The sequence below is a fragment of the Pseudopipra pipra genome, chromosome 6, assembly GCF_036250125.1.
Source record: "Pseudopipra pipra isolate bDixPip1 chromosome 6, bDixPip1.hap1, whole genome shotgun sequence".
In the NCBI taxonomy this organism is placed as follows: Eukaryota; Metazoa; Chordata; class Aves; order Passeriformes; family Pipridae; genus Pseudopipra; species Pseudopipra pipra.
Genome location: NC_087554.1, coordinates 17,893,832 through 17,915,181, shown reverse-complemented (window position 1 = coordinate 17,915,181; position 21,350 = coordinate 17,893,832). Strand labels below are relative to the sequence as shown.

At 40.4% G+C, this 21,350-nt stretch overlaps 1 protein-coding gene across 1 annotated transcript in view; it reads left to right on the top strand.

Annotated features, from left to right (window-relative positions):
• Positions 1-19,410, top strand: part of MUC2 (mucin 2, oligomeric mucus/gel-forming) — a 76,124-nt gene extending 56,714 nt beyond the window's left edge. The window contains exons 54-72 of the mRNA XM_064659778.1: positions 4,606-4,842; positions 5,921-6,867; positions 7,940-8,114; positions 8,667-8,914; positions 10,050-10,233; positions 10,354-10,558; positions 11,179-11,357; positions 11,997-12,066; positions 12,374-12,474; positions 12,632-12,663; positions 12,838-13,012; positions 13,578-13,682; positions 14,283-14,323; positions 14,934-15,056; positions 15,514-15,609; positions 16,241-16,369; positions 17,048-17,087; positions 17,379-17,508; positions 18,914-19,410. Of these exons, the coding sequence (XP_064515848.1) occupies positions 4,606-4,842; positions 5,921-6,867; positions 7,940-8,114; positions 8,667-8,914; positions 10,050-10,233; positions 10,354-10,558; positions 11,179-11,357; positions 11,997-12,066; positions 12,374-12,474; positions 12,632-12,663; positions 12,838-13,012; positions 13,578-13,682; positions 14,283-14,323; positions 14,934-15,056; positions 15,514-15,609; positions 16,241-16,369; positions 17,048-17,087; positions 17,379-17,508; positions 18,914-19,109 (3,413 nt within the window). The 3' untranslated portion in view covers positions 19,110-19,410. The remainder of the gene's footprint in view (positions 1-4,605; positions 4,843-5,920; positions 6,868-7,939; positions 8,115-8,666; positions 8,915-10,049; positions 10,234-10,353; positions 10,559-11,178; positions 11,358-11,996; positions 12,067-12,373; positions 12,475-12,631; positions 12,664-12,837; positions 13,013-13,577; positions 13,683-14,282; positions 14,324-14,933; positions 15,057-15,513; positions 15,610-16,240; positions 16,370-17,047; positions 17,088-17,378; positions 17,509-18,913) is intronic.
• Positions 19,411-21,350: the final 1,940 nt, after the last annotated feature.

The following is a 21,350-nucleotide window of genomic DNA, read 5'->3' as shown; positions in this document are numbered from 1 at the left end:
CATTTTGCCGCTGTATGGGATTGTGGTTAAGTATAGATGCTGGGCATGCACTGAAACAGCCTATGTCCAAAGGAAATCTTGCTTTTCCGTCATCCCTCAGTGGTGAGAATGTAGTCACTGGAGCTGTGGTGTGCAATTGGAGTGGGACTTTTTCTTGTGGCACTGTCATTTCAGGTGCTTTTGGGGAACAACTCTGCAGACCTTCTTCCCTACCCCCTCTTTGTCCTGTCACTGCTAATGGTTGGCAGTGGTTCTAGATGTAGGAAGGAAGGATTCTCCTGGCAGGCTTTTGGGAACAATTTCACTGCACACTGCCACTTGATGTGAACTGCAGTCTTTGGCTGATGAGATCCATTAGAATTCTCGGAGGCCTTACATCCGGGGGTCAATGAGCCAGAAGAATATCACATGATAATTAGGCAGGAACATATTCCTGTGCATATTTCGTTCCCTGGCCACACCTTCTCCTCTCTGCTCTTACTCCTAGAGTTAGTGAGATGTTGTAGGTAATGTGGCAGAGAGAGAATGATCAAGCCAGATCAAAAGCATTACTCCTCCTCATCTCTTGCCTATTGGCAAGAGATCTTTCTGATTTTGTGAGAAGCGCCTTCCAGCATCATCTGTAGTCTCTTTGCTAGGAGAGGAGGGCCATGACCCTTTCTGTGTATGGATTTGCAAGGAATCTGCTTCCTGGGGCAGAAAGGAAGGGCTACTGATAGAGACCTTTCACGTGCCAAGAGTGGGCTGACCTCTTTCCATCTGTGGCAGCTGTCTCAAACGCTATTTCTTTTCAGTGCGTGTGGAGTCCCACGCATGCTTCTTGTGCCTTTGTCTGTTTTCTCTGTGCCTGCTGTTTCGAACAGGCCCAGGTTCATCGACACCGAGCACGGCATCCCCTTCAACAAAATCAACAGCCACTCCCACTGCAAGACCAGGGGAGACTTCCACCAGCACTGCCAGCACCACGGTGCCCCCCATCAGCACCACCAGCAGCAGCACTCCAGGGACAACAACTGTTCCTGGCTCATCAACAAGACCCATCTCAACTACTTCAAGCACATCTGTGCCAACACCAACATACACCACCACCGTACCACCTCCAGGTACTTCTCTGATCTGGGCTCTTGTGTGTTTCCTTGTTGTGAGAGAAATGGAGGTGTGTATGCATCTCCATTTGTGCGTCTCCGGGGGATCAGGGATGGGTGTAACTGTTGGGCATCTGGTGAAATAACTGGTGCCTTAAGCTGGCCTTTCAGCTGGCTATTTCATTTGGAACATGGATTCAGGGCTTCTGGGGAGAAAATTAAATCAGTGGACTCATGGTGTGCAATTGGAGCGGTGCTTCATTTTTTGGCACTGGTATTTTTGGTGTTTTCCCAGAGCTGTGCAGAATTTCTTTCCTTTCTCTTCATGCATTCCCTGTCCCTAGTAATGGTTGGCAGTGGTTGTAGATGTAGAAAGGAAGGATTCTCCTGGCAGGCGTTTGGGAACAGTTTCACTCTGCAGACTGCTGCTTGACATGAACTGTGGTCTTTGGCTGATGACATCCAGCAGAGCTCTGGGAAGCCCTTCATCAGGCTGACATCAGACTACAGGGAAATCCCATGAAAATCAGACAGGAACATATCCCTGTGCATACTTCCTTTGCTGACCACACCTTCTCCTCAGTGCTTACTCCATGACTTAGCGAGATGTTTATGCAATGAGGCAGATACAGAAAGCCCTATCAAGATGCAAAGCACTGCTCTGCCCAATCTCTTGAATATTGGCTGGTCTTTCTGATTTTGTGAGAATCACCTTCAGGACCATCCCTAGTCTCTTTGCTAGGAGAGGAGGGCCATGACCCTGTCTGTGCACAGATTTTCAAGGAGTCTTCTTTCTGGGACCAGAAAGGAAGGGCTACTGATAGAGACCTTTCATGTGCCAAGAGTGGGCTGACCTCTTTCCATCTGTGGCAGCTGCCTAACATGCAATTTCTGTTCAGAGCATATGGAGTCCCACTCATGCATCTTGTGCCTTTGTCTGTTTTCTCTGTGCCTGCTGTTTCAAACAGGCCCAGGTTCATCGACACCGAGCACGGCATCCCCTTCAACACAATCAACAGCCACTCCCACTGCAAGACCAGGGGAGACTTCCACCAGCACTGCCAGCACCACGGTGCCCCCCATCAGCACCACCAGCAGCAGCACCCCGGGGACATTCTCAACTGTTACTGGATCACCAACACCCACCCCAACTACTTCAAGCACATCCACGCCCACACCAACATACACCACCACTGTACCACCTCCAGGTACTTCTCTGATCTGGGCTCTCATATGTTCCTGTTCTTTGGGAGCATTTGAACTCAATGAGCACCTCCATTTGTACCTCTGTATGGGATTGGGAATATCTGTAAACTGCTGGTCATTCCCTGAAATAACCGGTGCCCTAAGCCAGCCATTGGGCTGGATATTTCAGATGTGTTGAGGATTTATGGGTCCTTGGGAGGAAGTCTTGGCTTCCCTTACTCAACAGGTTTCTGGGAGGTATGTCATAGTGTAGCCCTATATTATACAGATATTGAAGTGACGGGAAATCTTGCTTTTGCTGCTGTTGAATCTCATCCTTCAGCTTTTGGGAATGTTATTCCTGGACCCATGTTGTGCAATTGAAGTGGTGCTTGGATTTTTTGGCACTGCCATTTCGGGCACTCTTTGGGCACAGCTGTACAAACTTTCCTTACTTTCTCCTCCTGCTTTTCCCTGTCAGTGCTAACAGTTGGCAGTGGTTATAGACGTAGGAAGGAAGGATTCCCATAGCTGGCTTTTGGGAACAGTTTCACTCTGCAGACTACCACTTCCTGTGAACTGTTGTCTTTGGCTGATAACATCCTCTAGTACTCTACGAAGCCATTCATGAGGGTGACATTAGGACAAGTACATGACAATCAGGCAGGAACATATCCCTGTGCATGCTTCTTTCCCTGATCACACCTCCTCTCAGCCCTTCCTCCATGAGGTACAAAGATATTCTAGATAATGAGGCAGATACAGAAAGCCTCAGCCAGATCAAAATCATTACTCCTCATCATCTCTTGCCTATTGGTAGGTCTTTCTGTTTTTGTGAGAGACACCCTGAAGTACCATCCCTAGTCTCTTTGCCAGGATAGGATGGCCATGACCCAATGGATTTGTGAGGAGTGTGCTTTCTAGAGGCAGAAATGAAGGGCTAATGATAGAGGCCTTTCGTGTGCCAAGAGTGGGCTGGCCGCTATAGGACCGTGGCAGCTGCTTAAGATGCAATTTCCGTTAAGTGCACATTGAGTCCCACTCATGCATCTTGTGCCTTTGTCTGTTTTCTCTGTGCCTGCTGTTCCTAACAGGCCCAGGTTCATCAACACCGAGCACGGCATCCCCTTCAACAAAATCAACAACCACTCCCACTGCAAGACCAGGGGAGACTTCCACCAGCACTGCCAGCACCACCAGCAGCAGCACCCCGGGGACATTCTCTACTGTTACTGGATCACCAACACCCACCCCAACTACTTCAAGCACATCCGCGCCCACACCAACATACACCACCACCCTACCACCTCCAGGTACTTCTGCATTTTTTGCTTTCATCTGTTCCCTTGCTTTGGGGGTAATGGAGGTTCATGAGCACCTCTATTTCACAGAAGGATTTGAAAGAATATTCTGAGATGGAATGGCTCTTACAGGGATCAAACCCACAATCTTGGTGTTATTTGCAGCATGCTCTAGGCAACTGAGCTAATCTCAGGGGCTATTCTTGCCTCTCTATGGGATCAGATGTAGATGTAACTGCTGGCTATCCTCTGAAAGTGACCTGTGCCCAAAGCTGACCCTTGGGCTGCTTATTTCGAAGGAACAACAATTGAGGGTTTCTGGGGAGAAGATCTTGGCTTCCCTGACTCAACAGGGCTGCGGGGACATATTTCATCCTGATGTCCAGCTTAGAGAGATGCTGAACTGATGGGAAACCTCACTTTTGCTGCTGTAGGACCTCATCCTTCATCTGTCCAGAATGTAGTCAGTGGACCTATGGTATACAGCAGGAAGGAAGGATTCTCTTGGCAGGCTTTAGGGAATAGTTTCACTCTGCAGACTGCCACTTGGTGTGAACTGTGGTCTTTGGCTGATGACATCCAGTAGTGCTCTGGGAAGCCCTTCATTGGGCTGACATTACACTGCAGGGAAATCTTATGACATACTCCTGGGCATAGTCCTTTCCCCTGATCATAGCTTCCACTCTCACCTCTTACTCCATGAGTCAGTGAGCTGTTTAGTTAATGAGGCAGAGATAGAAAACCCCAAGGCAGCTCGAAATCATTACTCCTCCTCCTGGTAGTTCTTTCTGATTTTGTGAGAGGCAACTTCCAGCACCATCCGTAATCTCTTTGCTGGGAAAGGAGAGCCATGATTTGCAAGGGGTCTACTTTCTTGGGGCTAGTTATAGAGGTCTTTCCTGTGCTAAGACTGTCCTGAGCGCTGTAGGTCTGTGTCAGCTGCATAATATGCTATTTCTGTTCAGTGTGTATTGGGTCCCACTCATGCATCTTGTGCCTTTGTCTCCTTTCTCTGTGCCTGCTGTTTCGAACAGGCCCAGGTTCATCGACACTGAGCACGGCATCCCCTTCAACAAAATCAACAACCACTCCCACTGCAAGACCAGGGGAGACTTCCACCAGCACTGCTAGCACCACGGTGCCCCCCATCAGCACCACCAGCAGCAGCACTCCAGGGACAACCACAACTGTTCCTGGATTATCAACAACCACCTCTCCTCCTATAAGTATTGTCACCAGGACCCCTCAGCCTCCAACTACATTACCATTAGGTAATTCTGTGGCTTTCTTTTCCTTTGTGGGTTTGAGAAATTTGGATTTATTGGCAGCTTACCATGTTTCTTAGTTTTTATACTCTGCAGGAGTGTGGTTGATGTGTATTTCCAAAAAATCATACAAAGCTAACATTTTGGCAGCAATGTCAATATCCTCTGCCATCCCAGGGAATCTTCCTCTGTAAGAATACAATGAAGTACATGAAGGGGTTTGCCTGTTCTCACCCAGATGCAAATTAATATTTTGTTGAAGGACTCTCTCTGTGGACTGTGTGGGCAGAAACAGTGTATCTTACTTCCTCCAGCATCATTACTGCACTCTTATTATGTACACAGTACTACTCTATCTACTGTGTGTCACATTATGCTAAAAAAGCACAAACAGATGGCTCTGAGGCTGGCCTCTGAGTTCCCTGGACTTTCTAAAATGCTGATTAAATACTATTTTAAAGGAGTCTGCATTGCCCATAATGAAAACTGGCCATGTGAAAATGAAAAACCAGAAAAGTGAATTGGGGTTCCTAACATCCCAAAATATCTTATGAGTGAGTCATCTTAAGGATCTGGGAGTTAGATATAGAACGTGTACTGTCTCCAGCAACTGCTGGAGTTAGTTTCGTTAGAATCAGATGACTGAGCATAATCAATGGTGGTATGAATGTGCCACATGAAGTAGCACAGGGAATAATGGTCTGTCCATAGAATATAGTAAGATGGCAATACAGAATTAATCAAAGAGTTCATTGAACATTGATCACTCAATGGATTCCCCTGGATTTAGGACAGCTGAACTCTTCTCTGCAGTATCAAGTTTTAACATTACAGAAGCTCTTCCACCTGAGATTGATTGTTGATCAAGCTTTTATATCAGTCTCCTATAGAAGATGTAGGAGATTTTATTAATAATCCCTCTGGATGCAAAATCCATTAATAAAACAGTTTCTGTTTTATTTTTATCTAAAGACCCTATGCTTATATTTGTTGAATTACATTTGCTTATTAGAAAATGAGATGAAATTATGAAGAAAATGCAATTTCCCTACCTAAAATACTGTGTTTTCTCCCTGTCATAAAGAGGGTACAACACCTGGACCAGAGACACCGACAAAGACAAGTACTCCAGTTACTCCTTCAGCTACTCCACTGCCAACAACTAGAACAACAGAAAGAGGAAGTACAGTGTTTACCAGAAGCACCACTATTCAGCAGTCAACATCCTCGGTGTCAACAAGCCCAGTGACCGTCACCACCTCTCAAGTCACTGAAACAGGATCGACCCCCAAAACTACTACTTCAGGTCCTACACCCTCAAGATCCACCAGCACCACACCAGTAACAGAAACACCTAGCCATGAGACCACTACCACCAGGACTGTGAGCCCCCCAACAGGATCACATACCGCTCCTGTCAGCACCACAACTTCAGGACTGGGTAGCACTCCTGTAACACCACCATCAGTATCAACAACCCCACTTACAGCCACCACTTCTGAAACCACTGAAACAGAATCGACCCCCAAAACTACCCCTTCAGGCCCCACACCCTCAAGATCCACCAGCACCACACCAGTAACAGAAACACCTAGCCATGAGACCACTACCACCAGGACCGCGAGCCCCCCAACGGGATCACATACTGCCCCTGTCAGCACCACAACTTCAGGACCATCCTCTCTGGGGTCTACTCCTAGCAGTACTGTATCTCTGTCTTCAGCATCAACCAGCTCTGTGCCAGTCACCACCTCTGGTACTACTCCAACCAAAACCTTTACCACCACTTCAGGAACCACCTCTAGCAGTTTTACCATAAGCACTGCAACCACCACCTCCACCACCTTAGAAACTCTTTCACCTGGCTCAACTAGTGCATCTGGGCCAACTGCAACATCAACTGCAGTCACCACTAGAGGAAGTTCTACATACAGTACCGTTACTCCAGTTAGTGGCTCAAGTTCAACTACAGGTCTAACACCAACTACGCCTAAAAAAATATGTTCTATTTTACCTAATGAATCTTATGAGGTGAGTAGATCTCATGGTTTTTTTAGCATTCTGATTTGGATGGAGACTAGACACATAACTTCAATGTTAGTAACATACAGAGTAGGCATTGAACTGGATAGAAAAGGAAGATTCAGCCTGTTCTATTTTTTTCTGTTTTCTTGGGTATCAGCGAGACTTCTAATGATATTCAGATTGATATATACTGCTATTAATTCTTCAAGGATCGTTTTTAAAAAGTTTTCTTCAAGGAGCTAGATCCCCGTTCAGTGTTTCTCTTTGTTGCAGGATAACTTTGATGAAGAGGTAACCAAGAGCTAAGTGGTGCTAAACTATCTTTTCTGTTCCTGCTTTTGACTAGGTCCAAAGTGGGAAAATATTGTGTGTTTACAGTGCAGCCCAACAAGAAACCAGAGCGTTGAATTTGTCTGAGTTTTGAAAGGGTCATACTTGTTCATATTCTGGTTTCAGGAGAGGACTATGAAACAGATCACCAGATTCAAATGCTCGTCAAATTTGACTGAGAGTTCTGAATTTTTTTTGAACCCTCCATCTCTGACAGACAAATTAATGTCTTGTACAGTTCTAAAGCCTCGTCACAGCTTAGATGCCTATCAACTTGCTCAGTAGATATGCAGGAATGAAAATTATACATGGTTGAAAAAACAGTGGAAGATAGAAAAAATGCATACAGTCACAATGCATGCACATAATCACCTTGGACATTTTTTCCCGATTCACTGTAGCTTTAGCTGTTAATCTGTTCTAAACATTCATGGAAGGGAATTGATCATATATTGAACATTGATATTGGTCAGTGTCTTTCACTGTTGCTTAGAGAAGCTGTCTAGGTGATGAGATTAGATCAAACATGTAACTTTTAGATAGCTGAGACTAGAAAAGGTGATTCCCATTTCAGTTTAGTGCCTTGACTTTTGTAAGTAATGCTTTTAACTTAGCAGCTTTTCAGATTTCTGCTGGGGAAAAATTGTCATTAAACATATGGTGTTTTAAAAATCTGCAGAAGATAATCAGACTCACTGCTTCATAAGGTTTCTCTCTGTCTTCCCCCTTCCCCTCTTTTCAAACACAGCAAGGTGAGTCATGGTGGCTCTGTAACTGCACTAAGGCAATATGTATAGAAGACAATATCGTCCAGGTGATTCCCATAATCTGTAATCCACCTCCTAAACCTACCTGTGCCAATGGGCTTTCTCCTGTGCCAGTCATTGATGAGGATGGATGCTGTTGGCATTGGGAGTGTGATTGTAAGTATATATTTTGTTGAGTATTTAATCTCCTGTGGGAACAATACTACTGTCATGACTAACAATATTTATTAGGGGACAAGATTGCACAAGACTGTGACCCTCAGTCTTCTAATGTGGGTCTGTTTGGAGTGCTTCATTGATTCTTTTTTGCTAACTGAAGTGTTTGCTTAAGTTGCCATAATTTCTACATAACTGTTGGATTAGTAGAATAAAACGGTCTCCCAAAGCAGGATTTAAATTTTCAGATGCAGACCATAGGGTAGAAGCCTATATATTGCTCGTTCAGACTATTGGTAAAGATATATCTGTGGTACAGTTAATCCTATTCTCAGTTGTCTGTCAGTAATGTCAGATGAACTGTGCCTTGAAAGAGCCTGGTTTTTTATTGATGACTCCTACATAACAAGCTCCTGCATTGACAAACACACTTAAAAAACTTAAATGCTTAAAGTTCAGTGAGATGATTCCCACATCTATAGATTTTGTTTGTAGTCTGATCTGATTCTGTATGTTGCCATAAGAGTCTGACTTAGCTGTATGCTTTTTTAGGCTACTGCACTGGCTGGGGAGACCCACATTACATGACTTTTGATGGACTGTACTACAGCTACCAAGGGAATTGTACATATGTCCTTGTGGAAGAGATTAATAAGAAAGTTGACAACTTTGGTGTCTACATTGATAACTACCATTGTGATTCACGGGATGTGGTCTCCTGTCCTCGAACGCTCATTGTGAGACATGAAACTCAGGAAGTGAGGATAGCAACGGTGAAACCAAATACTGTAGAAGTAGAGGTATGAGAGAATGTTACCATTGATTTTGATATCACATCAAAATGATAAGTATATTCACAATGTTTGGAAAAAATCAAAAGTAATCTGTGTTTTAGATTCCATAACAGTTTAGATTATAAAATGGGACTGATTTGAAGGACTGCTTTTTTGACTCTAAACATGAGAGAAAAAATTCTTCTTCTCTTTTTAATCTCAAATATTTTCAGTGCCCTATCTCTCCTAAATGCGCAAGTGTGGACAAATTACTAAGAGTTAAGGATATAAAATAAGTTGATTTATAATTAATGTTAATGTAACAAAGGAAACAATAAATGTTGAATGGGAGGAGGTAATGTAAAGTAGACATAACAATAAAGTACTAGCCTTGAGCCTTTTTAAAAAGTTACATTACTAGCTCTGATTTGTTTCACCTTTTTAACTTTTGGAATAAGAGCACTTACATGTTTATTTCATTGATAAATATGATGTCCTGGCTTTGGGCCTTCAAAATTGGATGAGAAGTGTTTGTAGCTTTATGCTCTTTGTTCGGTTTATTTTTGTACCTTTATTTTTGTACATTACTGTGTGAGAATATTATGTCAGATTGCAGCATATTGTTGAAAATTCGCAACATTTAGACCTTCTTTTTTTCTCTGAAGCAAAGAAATCTGCCATTGCTGAGTAAAAGTAGTAGTGTTAGTTCATAGAATCACAGAATCATATCCTGGCTACAGTATTTAAATAAATAATACAGATTTAGTCTTATTTCTTTCATTCAGTTTTCCAACAAGCATATTCCCTTTATTCCAAGAAAGTTAAAACTATATACAGTATAAATTTAGGAGAATTTTATGTTCCACATTCACGAGGTGACCTCAATGCCATAGTCTCTCTAATGATTCTGTTAAGTGTTAGGATTTAGCTAGTTTAAACCCTGAATTTTATCTTAATTTAACAGAGGTTGATAGGCTTTTTTTGGCTCAGAGAAGAAAAGTTTGGCTTTCCAGTAACATAAAAGGAAACACAGGGACACTTGGTACAAATGAAAAGGATGTTATTTACCTTTACATTCTCTCTGCAATGCAAATGAACAGTCAATTGTTTTCTAAAGTCAAACTAAATATATGCCTCTTTTCTGTTTTCCTTTGTTTATTAGGTGACAGTAAACAATCAGTTAGTGGCTTTGCCTTATAAAAAGTTTGGGGTGAGCATCTATGAGTCAGGAATAAATCGTGTTGTGGAAATTCCTGAGCTAAAAATGAATGTGACCTACAATGGCTTGTCCTTTTCTATCAGAATGCCCTACAGCCTGTTTGGCAACAACACTCAGGGACAGTGCGGTAAGGCTTGCTCTTGCATTTGTACTCTCAGAAAACCACAATGACAGCCCTGCTTACAAAGATGAATAGAATTTGATAACAAATCTGTGAGTGAATTCTTTCTCCCCTTACCAATCTTAGGTACTTGCAATAACAACACCGCAGATGACTGCATGTTGCCGAATGGAAACATTGCAGAAAACTGTGAAACCATGGCAGATCACTGGCAGGTTGTTGATCCCTCCAAACCACAGTGCTCTCCAGGCCTAAATCCTACAAGTTCACCTACCACAACCCCAGCACAGCCTTGCAAAGAATCTTCCATCTGCGAGCTTCTTTTGGGAAGGTAGACATTCCTCTTGGGTTTACAAGTCTGGTATCTTCAATTGAATTGGCAATTTTAGGATTAATTTTTCAATGAAAAGTGTTTCTACCTTTTATTTCTTGTAGCTTTGTGGGTTGCTTCCACTCCTTTTACTTTTTCTGGTTGTTATTCTTTGCTAACAGTTTCTTTCAACCCGCTGACTGCTATGTTAACCTTCACTGATGTTCTCATGTGCTTCTACAGTCTTTGCCCTCCTCTATCCTATGCCTTTTCCCACATTCACTTAGCAGAAAACAGAGTCCAACTGAAAACAAAGATCTTAATTTTTAAAACACCGTGTCAGAATTAAAAAAAAACTCAAACCCAAACAAAATGTCTTTAAAGAGGGAGCACATGGTTGCACTCAGTGATATTCATGTAGCTCCTGGCTTGAAAATACTTGTGTCTGAGTGCTTTGTAGGTGAGTGGAGAATACTTTAAGATATGTTGAAAGGTTACAATCTGGATAAGTGCTCTCAGTAAAAATCTCTCATCCATAGTCCATGTCCACATCTTCTGTTGCCACATCATACCAGGTTAAGCACATTGAAAAATTTATGAATCATTCAATAACTAATCATGATAAATATTTCTGTTTCTAGCGTGTTCAAGCCATGCCATGAGTTTGTGCGGCCTGAAAAGTACTATGCAGCCTGCATTTTTGATAGTTGTGTACTTCCCAACCTAGACCTGGAATGCTCAAGTCTGCAGATCTATGCTGCCACCTGTGCTGATCAAGGTGCATGCATTGACTGGAGAAGTCACACCAATGGTGTATGCTGTAAGTATTTGGCCATTTATCTTGAATTATTAAGGAAGCTTGTATGGAAACATTTCAGTAGTAATGTCGTACTGCTTTCCGAGCAATGAAGACAACAATAAATCACACCAGCTGCTTTCCTTAAGTAATTTTGCAGTTAACATTTTTAACAATGGAAATATAAATGAGCCTGCAAAAATAAACATCTATTGACTGTGCCAGAAACATCTGTATCAGTACATACCTTTTATGTACACAGACAGTTTTGTGTTTTGCAGGCATCAGGAGATCACTCTGTTTAGCGATATATGCATTACTTTTCAGCTGTAGTAAGAGGACGACAAAGAGTAGGAATACACTCCCTCCTGAGAACTTGTGCAAAAGAGACTGAAATGATGAAAAAGAATTGTAATCGAGATGTAGACTCTTGGCTTTATCACATTAATGTAAAGATGGTTCCCTATCTCTGGCTAAATTGCATAAAATAATTTCATTTGGAGACATGAGTCTGATATCTGAGATTTTTTCTCCTTGCTTCTCAGGGTTGTCACAGATACATAGGAAAATGAGTAAACACTGTTTAAGTTCTTGGCATAAGGTCATGAGGCTTTTATATGACAGTTTCTGAGCTCTTCCTCCTTTTTTATTCTTCCATTCCAGCTCATGAATGCCCCTCAGGAAAAGAGTTCAGAGCATGTGGTCCTATTAAAGAGCCAACCTGCAAATCAAGGTAAATAATTAGCTAGTTATACCTTCTACAACTGTTCACTCATATCTAATGCACAGGTGAATGAGGAAAATCAACCTCCTTTCATATCTTAAACTGACAAATTTGTTACCACTGTTCTGTTGATCCTATGTCTGGGTGCCTCTACTGTTTATATTGTTCAGCTAGACCAAACACAAACACTGACAATCCGTAATCACAAATCTGCAGATCATTTGCCACTGTATCTTCAGTGAAAGGTTATTTGGCATAATCCTCCTCTATGTGCCTATGACAGTAATGGTGTTCCTCTGAACATTTTGTTTCATAGTCACCAAAATGAAACTTCAACTAAACAAGTGGAAGGCTGTTTCTGTCCCAATGGAACAATGCTGTATGACTCTGGTGTGGATGTCTGCGTGAAAACCTGTGGTGAGTTTTACCACTTCACTTGGATGCATATTCCCTTCCTCTCTGTTGTTTCCTTCTTATGTATGCAACACAGGTCTGACTGTATGCAGTCAACATATACTAGAGATGCCTACTGGTATGTAACTGGTAATGGAGATTTATTTTGATATTTTCACAGGCTGTGTTGGAGTGGATATGATCCCGAGAGAGGTACGATGCCATATGCTTTTGGATTAAAAGTAGAAGTTGGGGGTTGGGAGAAGAGAGCAGTCTCCACTGGTGCAGGCTTGTTTTGTGGTTTCCCAACTTTTTATTCCTGATTTTACTTCTGTTCTTTTTAATTGGTAACTGTGCAATCACTAATTTTATTTTCTTTAATGACAGTTTGGGGAAAAGTTTATAGTAGACTGTCAGGACTGTACTTGCCTGGAAGGGGAATATGGCATTGTATGCCAGCCTCATGAATGTGCTGAACAACATGTCACTTGTAATGGAGAAGGCTTCTATCAGGTCACTGAAGTCAATCCCGAAGACTCCTGCTGCCCTCTTGTCACCTGCAGTGAGTTTATACTATGTTTCTAGTTTTTCTATACTGCTTAGAAACAGAAAGAGACTGAACTACTTTAGCACCAGAGACCTGCAGCAGTTAGTCCCAAAACAGTATTTTTCCTCATGCCTTTTAAAATCAGCAATTAAAATGCATTTTAATATTGAAATTATTCAGGATAACTGAATCTACAGTTATGGGACTCAACACAACTCAATTTCTAGTTCTTGAGTTTTATTCAAGCAAGAATTCTCTGTGGATTTTCATTTTGCAGCAGTTGCCTATAATACTGGAGAGAGTAACAGCTGTTCATTACTTCTCTGCATAGAATTGGGTTACTTTATTAATACAGGATAATTACCTAGTAGAAAAAGTTTCATAAACTAATGCAGTACCCCCAAACCAGTGCCTAGATTTACTAGGAAAAATATGTTCCCTTTCTGCAATTTGTTTATCTGAAGAGAATCTGGTCTGTTTCCTATGGAAAGTTCATCCTAAATGCTTTGATAGATGCTTATTTCTAGTAGCCGTGATATAGTGTACTTTTTGGCTTATTCTTTTTTTTTTTTTTCCTCAGGATGCAATACAAGCCTCTGCACAGCTAAAGCTCCCAAGTGCACACTGGGATTTGAACTTCATTCTTATATTCCCAGTGGTCAGTGCTGTCCTGTGTACCAATGTGGTAAGTTCCTTGGAAATATATTACAATGGTTGGCATTATGTATTACAGAATTGATCATTACACTTAGTAAGACTGTATGCAATAGCCTATTGAAGGAGATATTCAACACAGTCAGATTCTAGAAATTAGTTACTATTAACATTGGTTACTACTGCTATAGTTATGACAACTAGGAAATCAGAAACACCTCAGGTGACTCAAGTTCAATTCTCCTGATTGTAAATACATGTAAGATCAGCTACAGAATTAACTGTGACTGTGGTCTCAGCTTAATCTAGCAAAAAGTCCCTATAAGCATCCCCAGTAGAAGACAGTTTTACAAAGACTACTTTGTTCTTGGTAATTGAAAGAACAGGTACTTGGTACCTATTAACTGGACATTCTTGGCTATGAACTGGACTGCATATATTAGGACAAATCTTCCCTTTTTGCACATGCAGTATTAGTTATACTTTATACATGTCATGTCTGCTACGAGAATGGAGGAATAACCAATGAATTTGAATTCATTGTGGAAGAAATGAGTTTGACTAGAGCGGTGCGAAGACATTTTTTATTCTTTTTTCCTACGTTAACATCTAACTTCTTGCTTATTAACAGTTCCCAAGGGGGTCTGTGTTCACGAGAGTGCTGAGTTCTTGGTAAGTTCTAAAAATGCCTAAAAGACCAGTTAGTATACTTGATCAAAAATACTGTGAAGAGGTTTATCCAGTGCAATCAATATTTTAGAAATTTTCCAATTTCTGTCAGGAGGTCAACAATTTCACAAAGCCTAAATCTCTCCTGAAAAGGTTGTTGTGTATGAAAGAAATGGAAGAGTTGCTTGGATGTCAGTATCAGGAGAGAGATTTGGGTTAAATGTGCTTGCATTTTAAAAAGTCAGTCCCCATTTATTGTCAGTACATTGTTGCAGTTTTAAGACTCTGCTTTCAAAAATTAAAAGATACGTGAATAAGTGCTATTCTAAACAAACCTAGATTTCTAATAAATTCTCTTGGGCCTAGTAATTGTGCCTGTCCTTTTAATATCAGAGTTTATCATTGCTATGTAGGACTTCAATAAAGACACATTAAATTATATTCAGTGTTTAAAATGTTGTCTTTATAAATGGCTAGCCAGATAGCTGTCCAATTGTCTTTAAGATTTTTTCCTTTTCCATTGCTTGATTTACAGATTTTTTGAAATTAATAAATATCTGTCAAACATGTCATATACCATTAACATATGCTTTTTTTTTCTTAAAATTTTTAGCCTAACTCCTCAGTCTTTGTTGATAAGTGTCAGAATTGTTTCTGCACAAATGAAGTTAACGTCAGCACTCAGCTGAATATCATCTCATGTGAACCTCTTCCATGCAATACGTACTGTGCACCGGTAAGTGACAAACTTAAACAAAAAACCCCAAAATACTCATTTATGTGAAAATCACTTTGATCAATGAGTGGTATTAAGCAAAGAACAGGGAGTTGAAATTCAGAGACCAGCTCCAGTGTGGATGCCAACTGTCCATCGAGCAATCTGCTGCATGCAGCTTGACTCCATAACTGACAGTATTCAGTTCATATTGGCCAGATTAGCTGGGAAATTTCTGTAGAGCACTTAATGGAGGGATATTCAATTATTAGGCATATTTATTGCATTGCAGTGCTTTAATTTATTCCATCTATAATCTGCTTTTATTATTTGTCTTCTATTGGGTTGGAACACAGAAAGTCACAAATCTAGAGTGCACTTCAAAGTATAATTAATCAGTGGATTGGTATGTTTTCATTTATTTCTCAAAAATTCATCTATTATAGTGCTATTATTTTTAATTAATTTTAATATCTAGGGATATGAACTTCAACCAGTGAAAGGTGAATGTTGTGGAAAATGTGTGCAGACCAAGTGTATTATACATGCAAACAATGATGAGCTCATCTTGAGTGTAAGTATGCTCTACATTCTGTGTCTCTACCAAATATGTAAAGTTCCCTGTTTCAGAAGGGGAACATCTCCTTGCCAGAGACAAGGCTTAGTGTAAGTTTGCACCCGAAAGATCGAAGACTCATCTAAAGCAAAACCTATCTACAATATTTTGACCTGAAGGTAGGTCTCATGAAATCAAATTTTCTGGAAGGCTCTTCTTGGAATGACAAATCCAATACCATTGGAAGGGATTTTCTTTCAGTTGTCTGGAAGCTTGGGCTTATCTATGTTGTTTGATTTCTGTATGAACACTAGTAAAGCCTGCATATGGAACAATTGTATTGCCTCTGTAGGGTGGAAGTTTAGGATTGTTCTTAATTAGCATATAACGGTCTAGCTGTGTGTGGGTGATTTTGTTAAGGTACTCTACATAGTTTAGAGGCATTTTTCTTTCTCAAGGAAAATCCCATGTAAAACTGAAGATTCTTTCCATATATGGCACATTGCAGTACATGTAACAATCTGTATCTGAAATGGCTGTTAAAAATAATTTACTGGGAAACAAGAGGAAAGTCATTGTCAGAGGACAAGAAAATTTCTGTCTGAGCTCCCTTCAGCTTTTCTTATTACATTTTGCATTTTGCTTGCAGCCTGGAGAGTTTAAAAATGATCCTAATAACAACTGCACCATTTATAGCTGTGTAGAGATCCACAACCAGCTTATCTCTTCCACATCTGAGATTACCTGTCCAGCATTTAATGAGGACAGCTGCAAACCTGTAAGTAAAAATGGAAAATTTACCCTCTACTCCATGTATAGATTACTTCAGTTTAGTTCAGCCATCTAACTAAGAACAAAAGTAAAATTAAGTTCAGATGACCCTTCACCTTAGCTTCTCAGTCACAAGGGCAAAAGTTTCTAATGCATCCATGCACAGCCCTATACAGTGTATAAAATATCTGGGTGAGAATTTGAGGCTTATAACTGGTAACTGTCTCTCAGTACCCAAAATATTGGTCAGCACTGAGATACTAAGTCTTTGCTGATTGCTTTGTTTGGGGTCCTGTCTCAACAGGAACCACGTTTTCTTGAATGTTACAGAAACAGAAGTTGTTCAGTCAATAGGCTGCCAGTAACACTGTGCATACTCCTCATTCAAATACAGAAAACTTCAAGAAAGAATTTATTGGAATAGTTTCTGAGGAAAAATGACATTATGTTAACTGTAGACTTCCTTCAAAGAGTTATTTTTATTTTCACAATCCTTTTTAAATTGATAGATTTCAAGTCTGGAAGAGACCATTATCTTTACTTATTCAGATCGATGCTGCAGTGTTCACTGGTTGTTTCCAGCCATTGATTGACAAATTGCTCTCTTTAGTTATTGGCCTAAAAGCCTCTTTCAATACTGAGAAATAAAACAATATAATTTTTTTCTGTTTCTTTGTTCTTTTAGGGAACTATTTCATTCTTACCTAATGGTTGTTGCAAAACCTGTAAGTATCCCAGTGTATCTGAATCAACAATACAGAGAATGAATTGTCTTCTTTAATCAAACCATTTTCCAGCAATAGAGGCTGATATATTTCTATTTAAATAGATATTTTTATATTTATGTTTGTTATTCCAAGCATTCACTGTCCAATCTCTCTGGAAAAGTTTAAACTGAAGCAGAAAAACCACTTAAGACAGTTCTTTGAGTGCACTAGTGAAGCCGAGGGAATGCTGAACTGCAAGGAATTTCTGGAGGTATTTCACTGTGCGTATTTTCTGATCTTTCCCTATAGGTGCACCTCTGGATAGCACTACACCATGCTCTGTCCGTGAAAGAGAAGACTTTATTGTCTATAATGGCTGCCGTTCCGTGGACAGAGTTGTCATGACTGAGTGTGAAGGAACATGTGGAACCGTCTCGCTGTAAGTAAACTTATCAGACAATGAGATTTAAATTCTGCTGGCACTGAGCTTGTTTATATAAAAGGAACAATAAATAGGCAGACTACAGAATGGTAGAAGACTTGGGACTATCTGCTCCCCAAATCATAGACACAAAATCGTGAAATCTGTGACTGAACAGTTGATTTGTCTTAATGCAAAGCAGAAGAATGTATTAAATTTCCTTGGGATTCAGACAGATATGATAAGGTCTATTCACCCAGTAACAGCTGTCTTGTCTGTCATTTGTGTCAGACCACCTTTGCTAGAAATCATCACGAAAGATAATTTCCTGTGGATAATTTCCTGTAATAGGAATGAGCCCAGGGAGCAGCCAGACTTGATACTCTTAAGCTCAAAAGCTGCTTCTCAATAGTTAACATCTAAAATGAAACACATACATCTTTTAAAGGAAGATTCAAACCTACAATTTTTATACAGTATATAAATTAGAAAACTAATGCTTTAGGGATGGTATTAGTAGAGTATTTTGACTGTACATTTTTCTCTGAAATGAGAGAATATACAAAAAAGTGGCTATAAGAGAGTGGCTAGTAGGACACCTGGTAGTGAGCACTGCAAAAACACAATTCTAACTCCCCAAAGAAACTGTCACTTGCTGCCTATCACTGAGTATGCCACAGGGTACCTTACATGGGAGAAAACTGATTTTTAGTATCACATGAAACTATGATTGGCTGGGGAGTTTATTAGTATTTTGAAATACCTTATCATCCTAGGGTCTTTCTGTGGTTGCTTCTGCACACAAATACAAAAAAAAGGTGGATCTTGATGCAGTTCATAGCCTGATATAGACATATTCTGCAGGTTAGGAATGGTGCTTGGGAAGCTGATGAACACAAGACTGCAAAAAATACTTTGAGATAGAAACAGAAAGAGCTGCTGCTTCCCTTTCCTGTTAACACCGCCCTGACTGGGATATGCATTTTATTCCCATGATGCAATTGTAGCTTTTGTAGACAATTGATTGATGTGATGCCATTCTATATGGTCTTGTAGCCCTTTGTCTATGCAGTTTTCATATTCAGGTCAAGGCTTTGTCTCCCCCTAAACTGTTGATCTGGTGTATTTAACATCCATCAGTGCTAGGATTATGAGAGGGATCTAAGGAAGCTGATGATCTTGTACTCACTGAGGGTTTTTTATAGGACTTTGATATGAATGGTTTTACCAAAAAAAAGAAATCTCATCAAGTGCAATGAATTTTAAAAGCATATTATTTGAATCACTGTTCTGGTAGATGAGCTTAGCACTTCTATTAGCCACAACTGCAGCTTCTCACAGGAGTTCTGTATGTGATTTCACCCTTTCCTTCTGTATGTTGGCTTCTGGCACTGAGTAACGTTGCCATTTTCTATTTTACTAGATACTCTGCTGAGGCCAATTCTATGGATCACAGCTGTTCCTGCTGCAGAGAATCACAGACTACTGAGAAGTACGTGGTACTGAAGTGTCCTGGTGGGCAGTCACTGTCACATAAGTACATCTATGTGGAAAGCTGCAGCTGTCAAGACACTGAATGCCAGATCCCACAATCCAGTGAGTCGCGGAGAAGAAAATAACAAGGCAAGATCTCTGAACCGTACCAAGACGGCCATCAGCTTAACATCAAAATGAAGACAGAAAAAAACTAGCAGCATTTGACTGAAAGGCCTGTGCACCATTCTTAGCTTTCTTGACTACTTTTGAACATTGCTTTTCCCAGTAAATGCATCCTATTTGTTCTCTGATTACTTTGAACAGTGCTCTATTTATTTGTGCCAAAATAAGAACACAAATTTGTATTCTTCCAAGTGCACAGCCTTTTGGATCCTTTTATAATCTGCTTATTTTCTCTGAATGATTAAAAGCACATTTCAAAAACACATGGCTTCTGTAGTTATTTACGTACTGTTTTCATTAGTCTGAGTTTTAAAAGAGAAGAAAAGTTCTTTTTCAAGTTAATGGAGGTTGAGTGATATATATCCTAAATTTTGGGGGGGGTCTATTTCTGGCTCCCTAAAAATTGAAATTTCAACGTTTAAGGTGGGAGAGAAGTTGATTCTGTCTGCCAGAACAAAGCCAAAGATGAATAATTGTCATGAAGTGATTCAGATTACTTGGAGAAACTTCTAGTTTAGCACCAGATCTTATTTTAGGAGGGCTATGTATGTTGGAACTGTCTCAGGTCATCACAGTTATACATTTTCACTAAAAAGATAGTCCCTCAGCTATGTTCACATATATTCATTCACAGTGCTTTCAAGATGTACAGTTACTACTATAGTAAGAGCTCTTCAAATTCCAACCTTTGCAAAACAGATGCCCATCTCTAAGCTTGTAATCTTAGCCTTCCTCTACAGCAAATGGAGAGCAATAGCCATTTTTGACATTCATTTGTTTCACAACAAAGAACACATCCAAACCAGGTTAGCTGAATTGCATTCAAAAGTGCCTGTTTATCTGATCTTGCCATAGGTGGAGCTGAAGCAGATTAGCCAGAAGTTGTTCATCTCTTGAATCATCTGAAGTACAATGAGGGTAAACAACCCCTGTTGTATGTGAAAAAGAAAGGCTTTTGGTATTATTTTGTCTCTGTCAATGAACACGTAATTGTGTTTTACCCTTCTGAGAGCCTGAGCAACAGCCAACCTCAATAGTAGCATCTTTGCTACCAAAAGGATCGGTGGCACTATTTTGTGCTGCTACTAGCCTATCAAATGTGCTGCAGCTTAGGATGCAGACACTGGTAGGAACACGCAGAAAATGAAACTCTAGATGTTTTTAAGCTTTCCAATACTATGACTGGAGAGCTAATTTATGTGGAGAGCTAATTTATGTGGAGAGGTAGCTGATCTAAGGAAGTTTCGTCAGTTTACAAAGCAGCTAATGAAGCCTGGTTTCTGCTTCACTATGGGTTTCTAAGGATTTTTATCTCTGTGTTTATTGTGAGATGTGACTGATATTTACCTCCTGGGACAGCTACAAAGTCACTCTCCTCTGTGGATTCTTTGTTGTCTAACAATTTCTTTATTGATACAACAGCCATACTTTTCATCTAGTCTTTTGCAAAAACTGTTTTTCTCAAAATCTGTTGAGATTTAGCTGTCTTTGAGTTTTTCATTTTTGCAGTTAAATTTGGCTGAAGTCAGAAAATAACTTCCAGACACAAATAGATACAAGGTGTGATCAAATCTACCTTGTTTCCTATGAAAAAAAAGATAAAACTATTACTAGCCAGTAGTGGCATTTTGCTGCGCACTATATTTACACTGAAATCTAAAATCTTCCTTGCTGCATTCATTTTTTGTTTACTCTGTTTGCATGGGCTCTTTCTGGCCCTTCTGGTGATGGGTGAACTACTTCCTAATAAGGAAGTTTAAAGATTCTATGTAAGTCAGTAGGGCTGCAGATTTTGACTTCACCACTGCAGGGCAGTCTATGGCTAAGAATGTAAAATTACTTCGGACCAAAAAAGCAAGCTGCCTCGAAAGGAAGTTTCTATTTCCTGAAGTAGAGGGTTTTATCTCTGAGAAGAAGCAATGCTCCTGTTTCCCCACAGACACTTGTATGCTCTTAGTAAGCACTGAAAAAAAAATTATTCTGAAAGGCATTTACATGCATGCACCGGGTGGTGTCACAGTGCTCTATATTGCAGTCCTTCCAGTTTTGGTGCTGGGTCTGTGCTGCCCATAATCAGGTTTCCAAGCGGATGCTGTCAGAAAATTCTTACAAGTGCTTGGCAGTTCTGGGTCAAACTGTACATGTCAAACCTCCACCCCTTTCTGCACTCTTAGTCACCTTAGAACTGTGTTCTAAGGTTC